General features: G+C 51.9%; 1 protein-coding gene across 1 annotated transcript; it reads left to right on the forward strand.

Moving 5' to 3' along the window:
- The first annotated feature begins 790 nt into the window (after positions 1 to 790).
- On the forward strand, positions 791 to 20,652 carry LOC143833803 (uncharacterized). Its single transcript, XM_077330030.1, has 8 exons — positions 791 to 1,239; positions 1,740 to 1,852; positions 6,717 to 8,664; positions 13,643 to 14,086; positions 14,296 to 14,410; positions 15,116 to 15,186; positions 15,707 to 15,836; positions 15,972 to 20,652. The coding sequence occupies exons 3-8, from the start codon at positions 6,853 to 6,855 to the stop codon at positions 18,074 to 18,076; spliced, it is 4,677 nt and encodes a 1,558-aa protein (XP_077186145.1). The 5' UTR covers positions 791 to 1,239; positions 1,740 to 1,852; positions 6,717 to 6,852; the 3' UTR covers positions 18,077 to 20,652.
- The last annotated feature ends 114 nt before the right edge of the window (positions 20,653 to 20,766 follow it).

Genomic DNA, 20,766 nt, shown 5'->3' on the forward strand with positions numbered 1-20,766 from the left:
CCCGTCTAAAAAACAGACGACTCTCTCTCCTCCAGAGCTGGAAAGCTGAGGCCCCCCCCGACACCCCCCCCCCACCCCCACCCCCACCCCCACCCCCACCCCCGGGCTTCCTCGCGCGCAGAGCTCCCCGGGGGCGGCGGTGCCCGGAGGAGGCCGCGCTTTTGTCTCCGTCGAGCGGGCAACAGAAAAGGACGCGAGGCTGGACCGCTTCTTCTCCCCCCACCTGCCCGCCTCACCTGCTCGCCTCACCTGCGCGCGAGTCTCGAGCGGATCTGGCTGCCGAAGGCCCTTCCCCTCCCGCGGGTCTCCTGGGCCCGGCAAGAGCCAAGCCGCCCCCGCCTCGCCCCTCTAGGAAGCCGCTCGCATACCCCCCGGAAATGCCTTTTCCTTCCCCTTCCGCCTGGCTCCGCCCCTCTAGGAAGCCGCTGCTCGTTCCCTTTAATCCGTTCGGTGCTGCAGGCCCAGGCAGGAGTGACTCGCGAGCGCCCCCCGCAGGGCGCCGACCGCCTTGGCCCGACCGGCTGGGTCTGAGCGCAGCGCTGGGGGCGGGGGGGGAAGGGGGGGAAGGGCGAGCCCCGGGCGGGCGGGCGGGCGGGCGGGCGGGCGGGCGGGGCTTTCCCCTCTGCGGCCTCCTTCCAAGGCAGCCCCGAAAGGGTTAAACTGCGCGACCGGGTTCCTAGAGGAGCCCCGCAAGGGGAAAAAACACGTTTCCGGGGTCAAGCCTAGCGAGCGGTTTCCTAGAGCAGACGGAAGAGGAAGGAACAGGACTTTCCGGGGTGAAGGCTAGCGATTATCTTCCTAGAGAGGCCGAGCAAGACAGAAGGGGAAGGCATAGGAGTTTCCGGGGGTGGTTAAGTCGAGCGAGCGGCTTCCTAGAGAGGAAGGCCTATCCAGGCATTAAGTCTGGCGTGTCCCTTCCTAGAAAGGCCCAGCAAGGTGGAAGAGGAAAGAAAAAGCGTTTCCGGAGGTTGAGCCTAGCGAGTTGCTTCCTAGAGAGGCCGAAGAAACGTCGGGGGTGACGCCAAGCGAGCTGTTTTCTAGAGCGGCTGAGCACGGCGGAAGGGGAAGGGAAAGGCCTTTCCTGGGGTTAAGCCGAGCGAGCTACTTCCTAGAGCGGCCGAGCGAGGGAAAGCGGAAACGGCCTGCGAGGCGGAAGGAGGTCTTGCAATTGAAGGGGGGGGGGGTGGGCTCCAGTTCTGCAAAGGGAGAGCCAAGGATCCCGCGAAGGTTTACTCGGAAGTAAGTCACGGGAGGGGGTAACTCGGCTTCTCTGGGGTGGGCGAGGGAAAGGCGGCTGTCAGGTGTTTGAAACAGGTAACTTGGGTGAGGAATTCCCCTCCTGCAGCCCCTCTCCGTCCTGAGGCTCATTTGAAGGGCCTGGCGCGCCCCTCCCCTCCCCTCCCCCGGCCTGGGAGCCTCCTGTCTTTCCCACCGTTTAAATATTGACTGGCAGAGTGCAGGACCGTCTCTCCTTCTAGGCTCTGCTAGGAAAGCTCCCCTCACCGGAGCAGGGATTTCCGCCGGCGACCCCCTAAAAACGGGCAGAGTTCAGTCCTTGCGGATCGGCCTGCTTGGGGAGGTCAGGAAGGCCTCCACCTTTCTGCAAGAGGTTAGCACAGTCCCAAATAGTTTACGAAGTCTCATGGAGAAATGATTAGGCCCTGTGGCCTTGATTAATCGGTAGTAGTCGGGGTGGTGGATGTCAAGTCATAGCTGACATGCCTTGTCTGATTCTCAAGGCAAAAGATGTTCAGAGAAGATTTCCCTTTGCCTGCTTCTGCCTTACAACCCTGGCATCTCTTGGACGACTCCCATCTGAAAACTGGCCAGGCCGGCCCTGCTTAGCTTACAGGTCAGTGTACTATTGTGTATAGTGTATCATGAGCAGGGTTGCATTAGGTAATTTTGTATTGCTCTTCACTATCCAAAGGAGTCAAAGCAGCTTCCAATCGCCTTTCCTTTCTCCCCCCCACAACAGACACCCTATGCATTCCCTGCTACATATGACCAGAGAAGTGCGTCAGACCTCAACCAGGGCCAGAGCCTTCTCCGTTCTGGCCCCCACCTGGTGGAACGAGCTCCCTGAGGAGATCAGAGCCCTGCCCGAACTTCCACAGTTCCGCAGGGCCTGCAAGAGGGAGCTCTTCCACCAGGCATTTGCTTGAGGCCGACCGACTCAGAACGCCTGCTGGTCCCCCCAGACGCCTGCCCATGACTCTCCCAAAGTGACTGTTAATTATTATTATATTATAATTGTGGTTTTGTAATCTTTTGATGCTTTATTAAAAGTTGTTTTGATGTTATAGTCTGTATAATGTTCCATGTAAGTTATATAATGTTCAGTGTAAACTGCCCAGAGCTGCAAAGAAATAGGTGGTATAGAAATATAAATAAACTAGCAGTAGAGCCCGCTGTCAAAAAAATACAGCGGGCCCTAGGGGAGGGTTTGCTTCCCCTCACGCTCATGTAGCAAAATGTTCCCCAGGCCCCAGGGCTTGGGGAGCATTTTAAAGGCGAGGGGGGGTTTTAAGACAATGGCCAAGCCCCGGGGAAGGCGCTCCTTATGATTTTAAGTTATCTTGGCTGACCTTCATTTTAACATTCTTTCAAGATATTGAAGTTTTCAGTCTTGTAACAGCAGACACAGACTCTATGGATATTCTATAAATTCCAGTATGATTTTATTCTACTGTTTATTAAGTTCTAATATCCATAGATTAGTTCTTTCTGTAATAATAATTTAGTTTCTTCCTTTCCTGCATTGTGGGAAGTTGAAATAAGCCTTTAATTTGATATATTTATTTGCTGTACTTTTGAGAGGAAAGCAGGACGACGTGGTGAAATGGTGTACAGGGCAAGGACTGTGCAGGCCTTAGGGCACAATGGAAGCAAACACATCAATGTTGGCCCCAAAATTTGACCCTAGCCTCTGACCAAGTGGTGGCTTTCACTTTTGCTGGCCTCTGCGTCTGCATCTTAGGCAAACCAATGTGACTTCTTCCATCTTGCACTGGGGTGATTCTAAGAGGCATACTCAGTTTTGATGGGATCATCGTAGATCAACATTAAGTCTTTCGAAGGGGGTTGGGGGGGTAGGAAAGGCTTCTGTCATATGCCAGGTCTGACTACGTAATCAGGGAGCTGCAAAGAAAGAATGGCTGAGAGGTTCTAGGGAGCCACTTCCTTGTTCCTTCATCCATCTATGTTTAGAGAAGGCAGGAGGCCATTAGCTCCTCTTTAGTCAGTCTCTCTGTGTTCCCCCCTCACCACGCTCACCAGTCGTTTGAAGACATCGCACCAAATTGGCACTTCTTTCTGCCCATGATTAAATGATATCTTTCCATTGTCATTTTCAAAGCCTCTTTTTCTAATGGTCATTTACCGAGTGAAAGGCAGTCTGATTTCAGGAGCCCTTGTCAAAGCACACACGATCCCACCGGCATTTCTCAGAAAATCGCACACCTGCAGCTGGAGTGAGTTACCTGCCATCACGGAAGATTTGTCCATCTTGCAAAGCATTTAAATATTGTCTTCATTGTCAGGGATTAGAACAGCAGGAGGGGAGCTTCTGTAGGTTAACCACATGCTGATTGAGCCTTGTTGCTTTGAGAGGCGGGATGATTTATGATACTTTGGAGCCACGGAGCGCTTTCCCCGGGGCTTGCCCAGCGTTTTGAAGGCAGCGACGGGGCTTTAAGACGCTGGGCAAGCCCCGGGGAAGACGCTCCGCGGCTGCAGGAGCCGCGGAGCGCCTTCCCCTGGGCTTGGCCAGCGTTTTTAAGGCGGCGACGGGCTTTAAGACGCTGGGCAAGCCCCGGGGAAGACGCTCTGCGGCTGCAGGAGCCGTGGAGCGCCTTCCCCGGGGCTTGCCCAGCGTTTTGAAGGCGGCGACGGGGCTTTAAGACGCTGGGCAAGCCCCGGGGAAGACGCTCTGCGGCTGCAGGAGCCGTGGAGCGCCTTCCCCGGGGCTTGCCCAGCGTTTTTAAGGCGGCGACGGGGCTTTAAGACGCTGGGCAAGCCCCGGGGAAGACGCTCTGCGGCTGCAGGAGCCGTGGAGCGCCTTCCCCGGGGCTTGCCCAGCGTTTTGAAGGCAGCGACGGGGCTTTAAGACGCTGGGCAAGCCCCGGGGAAGACGCTCCGCGGCTGCAGGAGCCGTGGAGCGCCTTCCCCGGGGCTTGCCCAGCGTTTTGAAGGCGGCGACGGGGCTTTAAGACGCTGGGCAAGCCCCGGGGAAGACGCTCTGCGGCTGCAGGAGCCGTGGAGCGCCTTCCCCGGGGCTTGCCCAGCGTTTTTAAGGCGGCGACGGGGCTTTAAGACGCTGGGCAAGCCCCGGGGAAGACGCTCCGCGGCTGCAGGAGCCGTGGAGCGCCTTCCCCGGGGCTTGCCCAGCGTTTTGAAGGCGGCGACGGGGCTTTAAGACGCTGGGCAAGCCCCGGGGAAGACGCTCCGCGGCTGCAGGAGCCGTGGAGCGCCTTCCCCTGGGCTTGGCCAGCGTTTTTAAGGCGGCGACGGGCTTTAAGACGCTGGGCAAGCCCCGGGGAAGACGCTCCGCGGCTGCAGGAGCCGCGGAGCGCCTTCCCCGGGGCTTGCCCAGCGTTTTTAAGGCGGCGACGGGGCTTTAAGACGCTGGGCAAGCCCCGGGGAAGACGCTCTGCGGCTGCAGGAGCCGTGGAGCGCCTTCCCCGGGGCTTGCCCAGCGTTTTTAAGGCGGCGACGGGACTTTAAGACGCTGGGCAAGCCCCGGGGAAGGCGCTCCGCGGCTGCAGGAGCCGCGGAGCGCCTTCCCCGGGGCTTGCCCAGCGTTTTTAAGGCGGCGACGGGGCTTTAAGACGCTGGGCAAGCCCCGGGGAAGGCGCTCCGCGGCTCCTGCAGCCGCGGAGCGCCTTCCCCGGGGCTTGCCCAGCGTTTTTAAGGCGGCGACGGGGCTTTAAGACGCTGGGCAAGCCCCGGGGAAGACGCTCCGTGGCTGCAGGAGCGGCGGAGCGCCTTCCCCGGGGCTTGCCCAGCGTTTTTAAGGCGGCGACGGGCTTTAAGACGCTGGGCAAGCCCCGGGGAAGACGCTCCGTGGCTGCAGGAGCCGCGGAGCGCCTTCCCCGGGGCTTGCCCAGCGTTTTTAAGGCGAGCCGTTTTTGGGGCAGGGGCCAGGGAGCCTACCTTCGCTCTCGGCGGCCAGCAAAGTAATGGCCGCCGGAGCGAAGGGAAGCTCTGGTGGGGGGGGGGGCGGGTTGGGAGGCGCTTCGCGCCTCCCAATTGGTTTGTGGCCGGGCAAGCAGCCAATCAGCAGCCGCGCTGCGCGCGACTGCTGATTGGTAGCTTGGGGGTGGACTGACCAGCAGAGGGCCCAATCGGGAGGCGCTTCGCGCCTCCCGATTCGGCCCTCTGCTTGTCAGTCAAGGGGAAGGGGCCTATCGGCACCCTTCCTCATCCCGGACAGGGCCTGCCCTCGGGGCCCTTACTGTTTTATTTCTTCCGCTCCGCCAGGAGCGGTTAAAGATATCAGACAAGGATTCTGCATTTCCCCCCCAGCATCCCTTTTCTTTTGAGGAAGTGGCTGTCTCTTTCTCTAGAGCAGAGTGGGTGCTCCTACATTTGGGACGAAGACAGGGAAGTCATGTTGGAGAACTATGGGAGTGTGGCCTTCCTGCCCATCAGATGATCTTGCATCCTTTGGCCTGGGGCAGTTACCACTGCATGGAGGCCATGCGGTTTGCTGACGACCTCTGGTTCAAAACCCAGCATCACCCTGCCGTGGATCACCTGATGAGTTTGGCCAAAGGCAGACACAACCGGATAGGTATCTCCAACTTATTGGGCTTTGCTTGGCCTGGGTCCCTCCATGCCCATGGGCTCAGACCTGGATCACCCCCACTTCCATGGTAAGGGGCTTATTTCACTTATTTCAGCTTGTCTTCCCAGTGTCCTTCCATGGTAACTTGGGGGTCTTGGGGAGCCTGCAATAGCAAGCTGCTTTTTATTTTTACCTGGGGCATGGGCTCACAGCACTGGCAAAGGGAGGGGGTAGGGAAGAGGTTTGTTCCTCCTCCAGGTAGGGCAGGGTCATGTGCTCAGTGCTGCATATGCAGGTTTTCCTCCGCCTCTTCCCCTAGCCCCTGGTGAGGACTTGCTCGTTTTGACAGGAACCAAAGAGTAGGAATCAATAGACAGTTCTCAGTGAAGTAAGCAGTGAGATTCCACAAGGGTTGGTATTGGGGCCGGTTCTACTTAATTCATTCATCAGTGATCTGGAAATGGGGTATGGCTAGGCTAGGGGCCAAGTTTGCAGATGTCACCAAATTATTCAGTATGGCGAAAATCAAGGCTGGCTGTGAAAAGTTCCAAGAGGCCTGGTGGGACACTATGAATGAGATCGGAGCCCTCGGGACCTTAAATAGGGCTTGCAAGACAGAGTTGTTGCATCAGGATGTCCTGTATGGTGGCCTGCCTTCTTGACTGGGTGGAGACTTCTTTCTTGATTCCAGCAGCAGATGTAGTGGAGGCACTTGGGTAATTCCAGGGCTCTCTTTGGAAAAACCCTAGAAGGAAGAGATGGACCACATGGGCAGGTAGGAAGCCATTTTTAACGTGTATATTATTGTATGCTTCAACATACAACAGGAACAAGCCCCTGAACTGCTTACAGTGAGGGATTGCATTTCAGGGGCAAATCAGACCTCCGTGTGTGGGTGCTAACGGGGTCCCTCTCTTTATTCCAACAGAAGCTGATCAGAGGGATGGGGAGGATGAGGGACTGCCTGTCTATCGCCTGTTGAAGTAAAAAATGAGGACTTGAGAGGAAACGTCAGAAATCAAGGGAGACCCAAGAGGCAGAACGAAAGCCATACAGTTGAGAAGATGAATCAACCCATTCCTTGCGAGGTGGAGGATTTCTGTGAAGTAATTCACATGGTAGAAGAAATGTACAAGTGCTCAGAATGTGAAATGAACTTCTCTGATCAAACTCAATACAATATACATTTGGAAATGCACAGTGAAGAGGTGACCCATCAATGCCTGGAGTGTGGAAACAGCTTCATTTGCAGAACTGAGCTCCTTAAACATCAAAACACGCATGCAGGAGAGAAACAATATAGCTGCTCAGAAGATGGTGAGAGTTTCTCACAGAAATCGGACCTTAATAAACACCAAAGCATTGATTCAGGGGAAAATGCATTTATCTGTTCAGAAAGTGGAATGACATCCTCTGATAAAAGACAGGAAAATTTCCCAAGGAACATTATAACGAAGTCATGCCAATGCTTCCAGTGTGGAAGGTACTTTAAATACAGATCACAGCTCCTTGTCCACCAAAGAACCCACACAGGAGAGAAACCTTTTGAATGTTCAGAGTGTAGAAAGAAATTCAGTCACAGCTGTAGTCTTCAACACCACCTGAGAACCCACACAGGGGAAAAACCTTTTGAATGCTCAGAATGTGGCCAGAAATTCAGTCAGCTTGGTTCTCTTCAACAACATCAAAGAATCCATGCAGGGGAGAATCCTTTTGAATGCTCAGAGTGTGGGAAGAGATTCAGTGGGCCTGGCAGTCTCCAGCGTCATCAAAGAACCCACAGAGGGGAGAAACCTTTTGAATGCTCAGAGTGTGGAAAGAGATTCAGTCAGAGTAGCGATCTCCTAATACATCAAAGAACCCACACTGGGGAGAAACCATTTGAATGCTCAGAATGTGGGCAGAAATTCAGTCAGCTTGGTACTCTTCAACAACATCGTAGAATTCACACAGGGGAGAATCCTTTTGAGTGCTCAGAGTGTGGAAAGAGATTCAGTTGGCCTGGCAGTCTTCATCGTCATCAACGAACCCACACAGGAGAGAAACCTTTTGAATGCTTAGACTGTGGAAAGAGATTCAGTCAGAGTAGCGATCTCGTACTGCATCAAAGAACCCACACTGGAGAGAAACCTTTTGAATGCCCAGAATGTGGAAAGAAATTCAGTCAGCTTGGTACTCTCCAGGATCACAGAAGAATCCACACAGGGGAGAAACCTTTTGAGTGCTCAGAGTGTGGGAAGAGGTTCAGTGGGCCTGGCAGTCTTCAACGTCATCAAAGAACCCACACAAGAGAGAAGCCTTTCGAGTGCTTGGAGTGCGGGAAGAGATTCAGTCAGAGTCGCAATCTCTTACTACATCAAAGAATCCACACAGGGGAGAAACCCTTTGAATGCTTAGAATGTGGAAAGAGATTCAGTAAGGCTAACAATCTCCAGCGTCATCAGAGAACTCACACAGGGGAGAAACCTTTTGAATGCTCAGAGTGTGGGAAGAGGTTCCGTCAGAGCGGCCATCTTCAACAACATCAAAGAATCCACACAGGAGAGAAATGTTTTGAATGCTCAGACTGTGGGAAGAGGTTCAGCGGGCCTGGAAGTTTTCAGCGTCATCAAAGAACCCATACAGGAGAGAAGCCTTTTGAATGCTTAGACTGTAGGAAGAGGTTCACTCAAAAGGACCATCTCTTACGGCATCAAAGAACCCACACAGGGGAAAGACCTTTTGAATGCTCTGAGTGTGGGAAAAGGTTCAGTCAGAATAGCCATCTTCACCAGCATTTAGGAACTCATACAGGGGAGAGACCTTTTGAATGTTCCGAGTGTGGAAAAAGATTCAGTCAGAGTAGACATCTTCAACTGCACCACTGTGAGCAAGTGTAAAGCGTTCAATATGACTCCATCATAATTTGCTTTTTAAAATATTTTGATAACTGTATTTCAATACAATTGTTTTCCTTTGTAATCCTCAGTATTTTATTTTATGCATTTAAGAGCATTATTCTGAGAAAGAGGCCTATAACAGGGGTGGTCAACCTGTGGTCCTCCAGATGTCCATGGACTACAATTCCCATGAGACCAGGCATTTGCTGGCAGGGGCTCATGGGAATTGTAGTCCATGGACATCTGGAGGACCACAGGTTGACTACCTCTGGTCTATAAGACTTTGCCAGATTGCCAAAGCGGTCCCAAAAGGGTTAAGAGAAAGAGAGGAGTGAGAGAGAGAAAGAGAAGTGTAATTTGTGCTATACTTGTGGTTCTCGTAAGAACCCAAGCTCCTGCATTCCGGACCAGTTGGAGTTTCTGGTGCAGCTTCAAGGGTAGCCCTATGTAGAGTGAGTTACAGAAGTCTGGATGTAACCATTGCGTGGCTAAGTCAGATGTTGACAGATCATTTGGTGGTACATGTTGTTGGGTCTGGCAAAGATGGTAGAACGCCATCTTTGGACCACCATATCAGACTCACCCACATTCAAGGAACTGCCCTTTGAAAGGACATGTGCTGTTTCCTGATCCAAAGTGGAGTTCTCATGCCAGCTGCTCCAAAGTGGGGTGTCCCTGGGAGAATCACGCAGGGAGACCCCAGGGCCAGGGTGCACCCCAAGACAATCTTTGGGCCAGCACAGCTGACATTTCCAAACTCCAGAGAGGGTCACCTGCAGGAGGGCATCCAGGGGTGCCCAGTCCACAAGCTTCAGTTTCGGTTGCCCCCCAAATTCCTCCATTACAAGGATGGTTTGGATAACTGGAACAACTGCATGACCTCACTTTGGAGCAGTTGGCACCAGAACTGGGCTTTGGACAGGAAAAAAAACTTTTGTCCCCTGAACATGAGACTGTGTGACATGTTTTGAGTTATAGAGGACATGCAGTTGTTCCAAGCCAGCTTCGGGTTGAGAGCCAGTTTGGTGTAGTGGTTAAAAGTGGTGGTTTCTAATCTGGTGAGCTGGGTTTGGTTCCCCACTCCCCCACATGCAGCCACTTGGGGGACCTTGGGCCCACCACGGCACTGATAAAGCTGTTCTGACCGAGCAGGAATATCAGGGCTCTCTCACCCTCACCCACCCCACAGGGTGCCTGTTGGGGAGGGAGGAGGGGAGAAAATGGAAGGAAATTATAAACTACTTTGGCAGAGAAAAACGGCTTATAAAAAGCAGCTCTTCTTCCTGTACCTTTCTCAAATCTTCTCTGAAGTACAGGCCTTTTGGTGGTCCTCCACACACAATTGTGGTGCCAGAACCAGTGTTTGGACTGGGCACCCCTGAATGTCTCCTTGTAGAGAGCAGTCTCCAGAGTATGGGGAAAGTACAATTTGGAACGGACCAAAGCATCCACCTGTGTGCTTCTCCTGGGAGCACCCCACTGGAGTAACTGGCTCAAGAACTGGGTTCTAGACCAGGAAACAGTCTGGGCCCCTTTGGTTCAAATGGGTAGCCGTGTTGGTCTGAGGTGGCACAATAAAACCAGAGTCCAGTCAGGCACCTTTAAGACCAACCAAGATTTATTCAAGGTGGGAGCTTTCGAGGGCAAGCCCTCTCCCAGGGCAATATTGGCTGGCAGTGGAGAATTACGACCAAGCTGCTCCCGGGCAGGAGACTCTCTTGGCCTGGGGAGGGCAGCAGAGCATCGCTCCAGATATGCTGGGGAAGATTGGCATCAAACTGGAGTGTGTGTTGTGTGTGTGTGTGGGGGGGGGGGCAAAGGCCTTTGTACAGGACACCAAATTCCTGTCTGGACGGTGAAAACAAGGCAGACTGGGAAGAGCTCCAGTGTCAGGTGACTTTTGTTTGGGTTAGGATATTTTCTCCTTTTTGTTTTAGGGTGTGAGGTGATGCACATTCAGACAAAAAAAAAAACAGCTTCAAGTATAGGCTACTGGAGGCTGAAACTATTTATTTCTTTATTTTGACATTTATGCCTGGCCCTTCCCCAGAGGGGAGCAACGAAGAAGCACCCCTTCCTCTTCTACTTGGATTGGTTGTCCAGATCTGATATCGCAGCTGTGCGCTAGGCCCAAGGGGGGGGGGTGAGGCTGGTGAGAGATTTGGCCCAGCGGTCCTGGCTGAACTGCAGGCCGAGAGGGCCGGGAGGGACAGATTCCCCCAGAAAAGGGTCTCTCAAGCTGTCTCCATCGACCCTCACTGGGATCCTACTTCTGAGAAGAGGTCCACAGGGAATCAGGAGTGGGAGGGAAAACTTCTCTTCACCGTTGGAAATTTAATGCATTTATTTGAGGGGAGTAGCAAAGGCCCCAGAAGAAGTTCAACAAGATCTGAACAGGCTGGAAAAGTGTGCAAATGAGAACAAGATGCAATTCAATAAGGAGAAGGGCAGAGTTCTCCATCCGGGTCGCAGAAGTGAGACGCAGGCCTACAGGATGGGAGGGGCCTTGTGGGCAGCCCTGTGTGTGGACATGGTCTCGGTGGGACTGTTAAGTTCAATCTGATCAGACAGTGGGAGGTGGAGGTAAAGAAGGCAAATGCAGCCTTGAGCTGTACCCACTGAGGCGTCATCATTACAAGATGCCCTAGTAGTCCCTAGGCTCTCTGCCCCACCTGGAGTCCTGCCTGCATTTCTGGAGGCCTCACGGGGGCAACATGGAGACAGGGCAGAGGAGAGCGAGGAGCCCTGGGAGGAAAGGCGGAGGAGGGTTCAGCCTGCAGAAGAGGAGGTGGGGGGGCACAGGGTGGCTCTTGGGGTCGTTGGGCAGCAGACGAGAGGATCTACGGCACTGGGCTTAAGCCACAAGTAAAACGGTTCCGGCTGCATATCCTGGGTGCTTGAGGCCGATCCTCCATTGAGCAGGGGGTGGGACTAGATGGCCTCTAGGGCCCCGTTATTCGGCTTTCTTGTTTAAGAAGCGGGTAGCCCTCGTTTCTGGGCCCTGCTGCGTGCCAAGCAGCCGCCCCCCCCCCCTTGAGGGATGTGCCACCAGTTCCCTTCTCAGGAATGCAGCCCCCACCCCAAAGGGGCAGGTCCCCGAAGCCCCCCCACCCCCTCGCCACCCCCCCTCCCACCCCCGCGCCCTGCCCTGCCCTGCCCGAAGATGCCTGGAAGGAGCACCAGGGAGGCCGCGGGGGGGTGGGGGGGGCTCCCTTCGACCTCCCCGCCCCAGAAAACAGCCCTGCAGCGCCGGAAGGGTTAAGCCCAGCGAGCCGCTTCCTAGAGCGGCCCAGCGAGGGGGCGGGGGCGTGGCCATTGCGGGGCCGCAGACCCCGGGGAGGGGGGGGGCGGGGCGGGGTCCGCCGAGCTGCCAGAGGACGGGGCGGGGGGAGCCTGACTCGCGAGTAGGTCCTGGCATGCGGGGGGGGGGCTGGGGTGGCCGGGGGGGGGGTCGGGCCTTCCTGGGGGGCCTCCGGCAGGGGCAGCCCCGGGCCCACTGGGGGGGGGTCGGGGGCAGGAGCCGCGGGGAGTCTCCGCCAGCAGAGGGTCCCTCGAGGGCAGGAAGCCGCTTCTCATGCGAGGAGGACGGCACCTTTCACTGTCCAGCAGGAGGCAGCCCCTGCAGCCCCCCCTGCAGCCCCCCCTGCAGCCCCTGCTTCGAGTGAGGGTGGGATTGGGAGTGCTGAGCAGGCCTCTCTGTGCGGGGCCTGACGGGGGTCTCTCCCTCCCTCCCTCCCTCCCTCCCAACAGAAGGGGATCAGAGGAATGGGAGGGTGAGGAAGCCAAGAATGAGGACTTCCCAAGAGGGGAAACCTCAGCAATGGAGGGAGACCCAGGAGCCACACGCTTAAGATGGCCCAACTCATCCCGTGCCAGTGAAGTCTTTCACGCGGCGGAGAAGACCTTCAAGCGAGCAAAAGCACAGTGGGAAGGAGACCCCTCCGTGCCTGGAGGGTGGGAAGTAAGACGTAATACATACAGGGATCTTTAACTTGTTGGCTGCTCAGGTGGCCTCCGTTAGGGCAGAAGGGCAGGATTTGAACTGTGCAAATAACAATGAATAAAAATCCGTTCTCTTCCACGGGGGTGGTCATGGGGGGAGAAATAATTCACGCAGCTCTCAGGCCATGCATCTTAGCCAGTGTCCCCTCCCCCCAACACACACCCACACACACACCTGCAGGTTCCCTGGGGGTTCAGTGCCCCCCCACTCCTGTGCAGCCAGGCAGCCCCCCTAACCTGATCTAGAGAAATGCCCCTGTAGCTCTTCCCCTGTGCTGGCTGCTCAGACGGGGTATTTCCTAACCCTTCCAGCGTATTGACGTGATAGCTGAAAAGGTGAGGCCCTTTCCTGCCACTTTGCCCTGGGCTCCAGTTTATGTTGATCCCCAGAAAGATCATACCAATCGCAACAGAGTTACAAAGAGCCCAAAACAGTGGCCTTACTTTCCTGAGGGCCAAAAGGCCTACCTACAAACGCTTGATATGTAATATAGGGCTTTGACATTAATCCTAATCTGCAAACTAAATAGGGATGCTCCATCTTATTCACCGGGGGAATCCTTGCGGTGTTTTGACCGGGGTCAGTGATGCAGAGGGTTCTTTCTGCTTCCAGCCTATTGAAGAGAGAGCCGAAATGCTTAAGGCCTTTCCAGCCAGTTTGTCCCAGTTTACATTGAAATGTAATCTCTCGGCATCTCCCAAAATCAGAGGGCAAAAACATTCAGTACACGTTTTTAAAGAGCCTAAAAGGAAGTGTTTAGTTTCCTGAAGGAACCGACAGGCATACAGAAAGACCTTGATGCACAATAAAACACAATGACATTCATCCTTATTCATCAAGTGAACAATCTTCTTCACCAGGGATATCATTAGAGCTCTTTTGATCAGGGCTGGTGATGTGGCTCCATTCCTTTCTGGTATCTTTCAGCCTTTTGGATATGATCTCTCCCCTCTCTTCATAGCCATGAAATGAAGGTATCCACAGTCAGAGGCAACCAAAGAGAACAGGAAGGAGATGGAAGAGGAGGACACAGGAGGACCTGGAATTGGCAAGAGAGCAAGGAAAGGGAATGGTGTTGAATTTTGCAAAAGTGCTATGACAGACCCCGTGATTCAGGACACTATGGCTGCAGATGTACGCAGCCGAAGCTTCCGGCAGTTCCGCTACCAGGAGGCCGCTGGGCCCCGAGAGGTTTGCAGCCGGCTCCACGGACTCTGCAGCCGCTGGCTGGAGCCGGAGAGGAGCACCAAGAGGCAGATGCTGGACCGGGTGATCCTGGAGCAGTTCCTGGCCCTCCTGCCCCGGGAGATGCAGGGCTGGGTGAGAGGATGCGGGCCGGAGAGCAGCTCCCAGGCGGTGGCCCTGGCCGAAGGCTTCCTCCTCAGCCAGGCCCAGGAGGAGAGGCAGGCCGAGCAGGTGAGGGGGTTTCATTCAGTACAATTCCCTAAGACTTCCTTAGAGAATTCAGTTGACATGGAAGAAAACCCATCCCCGATCTCCTGCCCCTGGGGTTGAAGCTGCTGTGCTGGTCAGTGGAAGGCTGAGGTGTCCAGGAAGGGGGCAGGATCTGTCTCCTCTGCTGGTTCTATCCCTTCTCCTATTTGTCTCCTTTCCTTGTCTTTCAGATGTGGGGACCTGCAGTGAAGGTGAAAGCCAAGTTCTCTGAGGAGGAAGCATCTCCTTTGGAGGAAGGACAGAGGCCTGAAGCCCAGGAATGTTCCCAAGATGCCCCCTCATGTGGTAAGACTGTTTGAGGGATGCCAGATGGGATTGGGGCCCACAGTGAAAGTGCTGGGAAGAAGGTCTGGGAGAGGAGGAGAAGGAAGTCGCTCTGCACTCAAAACCGACTCCGTGCCTGGGATTCTGTGCCGCTGCATGTGGTTGACGGCAGGTCCCTTGAAAGGCTGCTAGACAGATACAGGGGAGGCAACTCCGTTCTTACTCATGTTTATGGGCAAATTTCTCTTGTCCCCTTCCTCCTGTTGGTGGAACACAAAGCAGCTCAAAAAAGGAAAGGTGGACCCCTCTGGGCACATGTCCCTGGAGACACGTTTGCCGTCCTTTGCTGAAAGGCTTTGCAGGGCCACAGGCAGAGAGAGGAGAGTGGGCGACGGAGGCCAGCCCTGCGAGGTTTGAGGGCGGTGCTGGGGGGGGGCTCTATCGGGGCATCAGGAGACACTCTGGACGCACAGTCCCATTGCCCTGGCGGTTTCAAAGATGCCCAAGTCCCCGTCTGGAGATCGGAGCACCCATGGCTTCTCTTCCACCCCACCCGCAATTTACTAAAGACCCTTGCCAGTTGTGTGGAGTGTGCCTGTGGCAGGGAGGAGGGCACACAAAGGGGGATTCCTGCCAGCTAGCAAGCGAGGGCCTCTGGCTGAGACGGCGAGTCCGAGAAGGGCGGGATTCATACCGATTTTCCTTCCTTTGTTATCTTTGCCACAGGCAGGGAACAGGTCGTGTGCAACCACCCTCCTGGTCATGGTGCGGAAACAGCTCCTGCACCTCCAGCCCAGGTGAAGGAGAGAACAGTATTGTTGTTGTTGTTGTTGTTATTATTATTATTATTAGTATTATTATTAGTATTATCATCATCATCATCACCACCACCATCACCATTATTATAATAATAATAATAATTATTATTATTATTATGTTGTTGTTGTTCTATAATATCCCACCCTTCCCTAGTTGACTCAGAGTGGGCAACAACCGAGCTTAAAAACATCCACTTACAGTAAACGACAGGTGTGATTGATTAGGAATTGATTAGGAATTCAGTTTGTTTTCATATTATATTAAATGCAGCTTCTTTATTGTAGTTAAAGTCTTATGGGGGATGGGGTTGTCAGTGTTTGGGGAGATTATTTTATTTTTTTTGGATGGATGGATGTGATATTGAGTCCCCATCCCTTCAGAGGGAGGCTGTGGCCCCCGCAGGGGCTGCTCAGGTGTCCTTTCCCCCCTTCCCAGCGGTGCCTCCTGCCCCCTTCCCGGCTGCCCTCTTGAAGAGAGAATCTGCATCTTTTCTTCCAGTGTCCCCTCTCCTCCTTCGAGGACGTGGCCGTGTATTTCTCTGAGGCCGAGTGGGCCCTGCTGGATCCGGGCCAGAGAGCTCTCTACAGGGAAGTCATGCTGGAGAACTACGGGAGCGTGGCCTCTCTTGGTAAGGACTTTTCTGGGGTGCCAGAGGGGCCAATTCCGGCCTTTGGGATGAGGCAGGGATCAAAGTACTGAACCCAAAGTATTGAAGACACTGTCCTTGCATAGGTGCTAATGGGATCTCTCTTTATTTCACCAGAAGGCGATCAGGGGACCGAGGAGGACAATGAAATGCATCGTCTCCTGCCAGAGGAAGTCAAGGCTGCAGACTTGGGAGGGAACTTCAGCCATATAGTTGAGAAGAGAGATCAGCTCATTCCTTACCAAAGGGGGGGTTTCTGTGATGTTATTAACTCGAGGGAAGAAACCTACAAGTGCTTGGAGTGTGGAATGAAGTTCTCCGATCAAAACCAGTTAAATATCCATTTGCGAATGCACAGTGGAAAGGAGACCCATCAATGCCAGAACTGTGGAATGAGCTTCCTTTGCAGAGCAGACCGTCTTAAACATCAACAAACACACATAGGAAAGAATCATGGAAGCGGCTCAGACCGTGATGATGGTTTCTCGCAGATATCAGACCTTAATATACTCCAAAACATTGATTCAGGAGAGAAGCCATTCACGTGTTCAGAAAATGGAATGGCATCCTCTGATGGAAAGCAGGAAAGTCCACGTTCCCACAAGAACAGTATAACGAAGGCATGTAAATGCTTTCAGTGTGGAAGGTACTTTAAATACAGATCACAGCTCCTTGTGCATCAAAGAACCCACACAGGGGAGAAACCTTTTGAATGTTCAGAATGTGGGAAGAGATTCAATCGAAGTGACCATTTTCAACAGCATCAAAGAATCCACAGAGGGGAGAAACCATTTGAATGCTCAGATTGTGGAAAGAAATTCACTCAGAGTAGCAATCTTGTACAGCATCAGAGAATCCACACAGGGGAGAAACCATTTGAATGCTCTGAGTGTGGAAAGAGATTTAATTGGAATGGCCATCTTCAACAGCATCAAAGAATACACACAGGGGAGAAACCTTTTGAATGTGTCGAGTGCGGAAAGAAATTCACTCAGAGTAACAATCTTGTACAGCATCAAAGAACCCACACAGGGGAGAAACCATTTGGATGCTCAGAATGTGGAAAGCGGTTAGGTGACAAAAGCAGTTTTCAACGACATCTAAGGACCCACACAAAGGAAAAGCCTTTTGAATGTGCAGAGTGTGGAAAGAAATTCACTCAGAGTAACAATCTTGTACAGCATCAGAGAATCCACTCAGGTGCCAAACCTTTTGAATGCTCAGACTGTGGAAAGAAATTCAGTCAGAATAGCCATCTAGTACAGCATCAAAGAACTCACACAGGGGAGAAATCTTTTGAATGTTCAGAGTGCGGAAAGAAATGCAGTAACAGTAACAATCTCCTACAGCATCAAAGAACCCACACAGGGGAGAAACCTTTTGAGTGCTCAGAATGTGGAAAGAGATTTAGTATGAGTGGCAGTCTCATTGTGCATCAACGAATCCACACAGGGGAGAAACCTTTTGAATGTGCCGTGTGTGGAAAGAGATTGGGTAACAACAGCAATTTTCGACGGCATCTAAGAACCCACACGAAGGAGAAACCTTTTGAGTGCTCAGACTGCGGAAAGAGATTCAGCCAGACTGGTCATGTCCTACTTCATCAAAGAATCCACACAGGGGAGAAACCTTTTGAATGCCCCGAGTGTGGAAAGCGATTATGTAACAGTAGCAGTTTTCGACAACATCTAAGAACCCACACACAGGAGAAGCCCTTTGAATGCTCAGACTGTGGAAAGAGATTCAGTCGTAGAGGCGTTCTCCTACTGCATCAGAGAACCCACACAGGGGAGAAACCTTTTGAATGCTCAGAATGTGGAAGGAAATTCAGGCAGAGTGGCAGTCTCCTACTGCATCAAAGAACTCACAAAAGGGAGAAACCCTTTGAATGTTCTGAGTGTGGAAAGGGATTTAGTCGGAGTGACCATCTTCTACAGCATCAAAGAACTCACACAGGGGAGAAACCTTTTGAATGCTCACAGTGCAGAAAGAAATTCAGTCACAGTAACAGTCTCCTACAGCATCAAAGAACCCACACAGGAGAGAAACCTTTTGAGTGCTCAGAGTGTGGAAAGAGATTCAGTCAGAGCGGCCATCTTCACCGTCATCAAGGAACCCACAGAGGTGAGACATTTTTTGAGTGCCCAGAGTGTGGAAAGAAATTCAGTCAATTTCTCAATCTTCAACAGCATCAAAGAGTCCACACAGGAAAAACATTTTGAGTGCTCGTAGTGTGGGAATAGTTTCTCTCATCATCATCAAGGAATCCATAGGTGACATGAACCTTTTGAATGTTCAAAGAGTAGGAAGAGAGTCAGAGTGGACATCTACAACATGTAAAGAACCCACACAGGGGAGAAACCTTTTGAATGCTCACCGTGTGGGATTAAATGGTCAGAGCTGTGACCTTCAAAAGCACCTAAGAACAAGTTGTGTATTGTCAAATTTCAGCTTTATATTTATTTTTTAAATAGCAGTTATATAATATGTAGTATTTTTCTTTTCTGAGTACAATTCCTATTTTTTTTAAAAAAGCATCTGAGAACCCCTACAGAGGAGAAATCTTTTGAATGCTCTGAGTATGGAAAGGCATTCTTTTAGAGTGACTCTTCAACTGCATCCAAAAATCCACAAAGGGGAGAAACCTTTGGATTGCTTAGAGTCCGGAAACTCCGTCAACTGGAGCATCACTTTTCAACAGCTTTTAAGAACCCACACTAAGGAAATACCTCTTGAATTCACAGAGTGTAAAGAGAAATTCATTCAGGTGTGATCTCCCACAGCATCTGTGACTCACACGGGGGGGGGGATCCTTTTCAATGCTCAGAGTGTGGGAAGAGATTCAGTTAGTCTGACCATCTTCAACAGCATCAAAGAGCCCATACCATGAGAACCCATATAACTAATTAGCTTGAGATGAGAGATTTTTTTAATTTCACACATAAAAGGCAACCGTAGACCTTAAAAAGCATTGAAACCATGTAAACTCTTGTATAGTGTGTCTACCCAGAATCTTTACCTTAACCTGGAAGAAATATTCAGACTTAGGACAGAACTCAAGTAGATCTCACAGGCAAGAAAGAAAGGATGTGATCTGAGGGTGGAAAGAGATTTACCACCAGCAACTCTGTCCTTAACCGTTGAGGAATCCACGCAGGGGAGGAACCTCATGAATGCTCACTGGATCACAAGAGCTTGAGGCAAAGATCCAGCCTTCCGGTTTGTCTCATAATCCACACAAGGGAGAATCTTTCCACTGGCTTCTGCTGAGGCTCTTCTTACAATGCCCAAGAGTCGGAGGCTCAGAATGCTTCCAAAATAGTTATGCCAAGAAGGGCCCTTTTAGTTGTTGCCCTACTTCATTGTATTTGCCAGAATAACCTTTTCTGACATCTGCAAAAACATCTCTGTTTTCCAGATCCTGTGAAGAAATAGCGGTCAGAGAGAGCAGATATATACAGCCTCTCAGCTACCAATGTAAACAGTGTGAGCAGCCAGCTGTTCTTAGTTTACAAGCCGGTTTTTCTGCCAAGGAGATCTTGAGAGGTATCCCCCGACCCTTGTCCCACTCCGCTCCGGTCTGCTGTGAGTTTTTTGGTATCTCACCACTTTGAAGCCCAAGGAGTTCTGAGAGTTCAGATTCATTTGGGTTGAAAGGGAAAGGTCGTGTCCCACAACCCAACAACTCAGAAAGGTCAAAGGGGGCCTGATACCACCACCACCACCACCCCTCCTCTCCACTAATTCCGGTGCTGTGGAAATGGACTGGCATCCTGGAGCTGGCCCGTGAACATGTGGGGCCTGGATGCCCCGATCCCGGTCGACCTTTTCACCAAGCTCCACATTCTCCTGGAGAGAAACAGGAGGGAGAAGGAAGATTTCTGCCTCTGGCTCTGTGATCCCATCCTGGGCTCCATGAGCTGGTAATGCTGTCTCTCCCCCCCCCCCCCTGAGTTTGTTCCTTTGTTGAAGGACAACGGGGGCACACCCAATCAAAACGAAGGTGAAGAAACAAGTTGGTGCACAGAGAAATAGAATATCTAATATTTATTGCCTGGCCTAATTACAGACGGGAACCCCCCAAGGCACCCTTAAGTGTTGGAGAAACCAAAATCCAGCACATCAGAGAGATTCTTATTTCTGTTTGGGTTTTTTTTCCCCTGTGGGTTTTGTGGGGTGTTTTTTTTAATGAGTTGTTAGTTGTTAGGTTGTGTCCAACCCATCGCGACTCCATGGACAATGATCCTCCAGGCCTTCCTGTCCTCTACCATTCCCCGGAGTCCATTTAAGTTTGCATTAAATGAGTTAGCGTTCATTAAATGTTTCAAAGGTTAGTGCAGCATGTCTTTTTTTAAAAAATGTGTATAAATCTGTAAGACTGAAGTCCTCTGGCAGGTGCTCAAGATGGGCGTGGTTGATCCGCATGAGCTACTTTGACCCAGTTTCTCCATGTTTGTGCTGTGGGTGGATCTGGGGGGGGGCAGCCGTGTTGATCTAAAGCAGCAGAACCTAGTCTGGGGAGCCGTTAAGACGGTTGGTCGTAAGGATCTAATTTTTGTGAAGAAGCGGCTTTCTGGGAAGCAGTTTGTTTGGTGAGTGCAGAAACCTTGGGAATTCTGTATTTGTTTCATACAATCATTTATATTCCACTTTTCCTTCTGGTCAAGGCAGATTACAATAATAGTTGATGTTTTTCAACATTTTCTGTGCATGAGACTTGCATGAGCTGTAATCTTTACTACTCTTTCAAATCGCTATGTTTAATCTTTTATTTTTTCCTGTATTCTTTACTTGGAAAATAAAATAATTATATATAAAAATCTATTTTTTACTACTCTTTACTATTCTTTACGACTATTCTTTACTTGGAAAATAGAATAATATTAATATAATAAGTTACTTGTTATTATCA

This window comes from Paroedura picta, chromosome 3, assembly GCF_049243985.1.
Source record: "Paroedura picta isolate Pp20150507F chromosome 3, Ppicta_v3.0, whole genome shotgun sequence".
Taxonomy (NCBI): Eukaryota; Metazoa; Chordata; class Lepidosauria; order Squamata; family Gekkonidae; genus Paroedura; species Paroedura picta.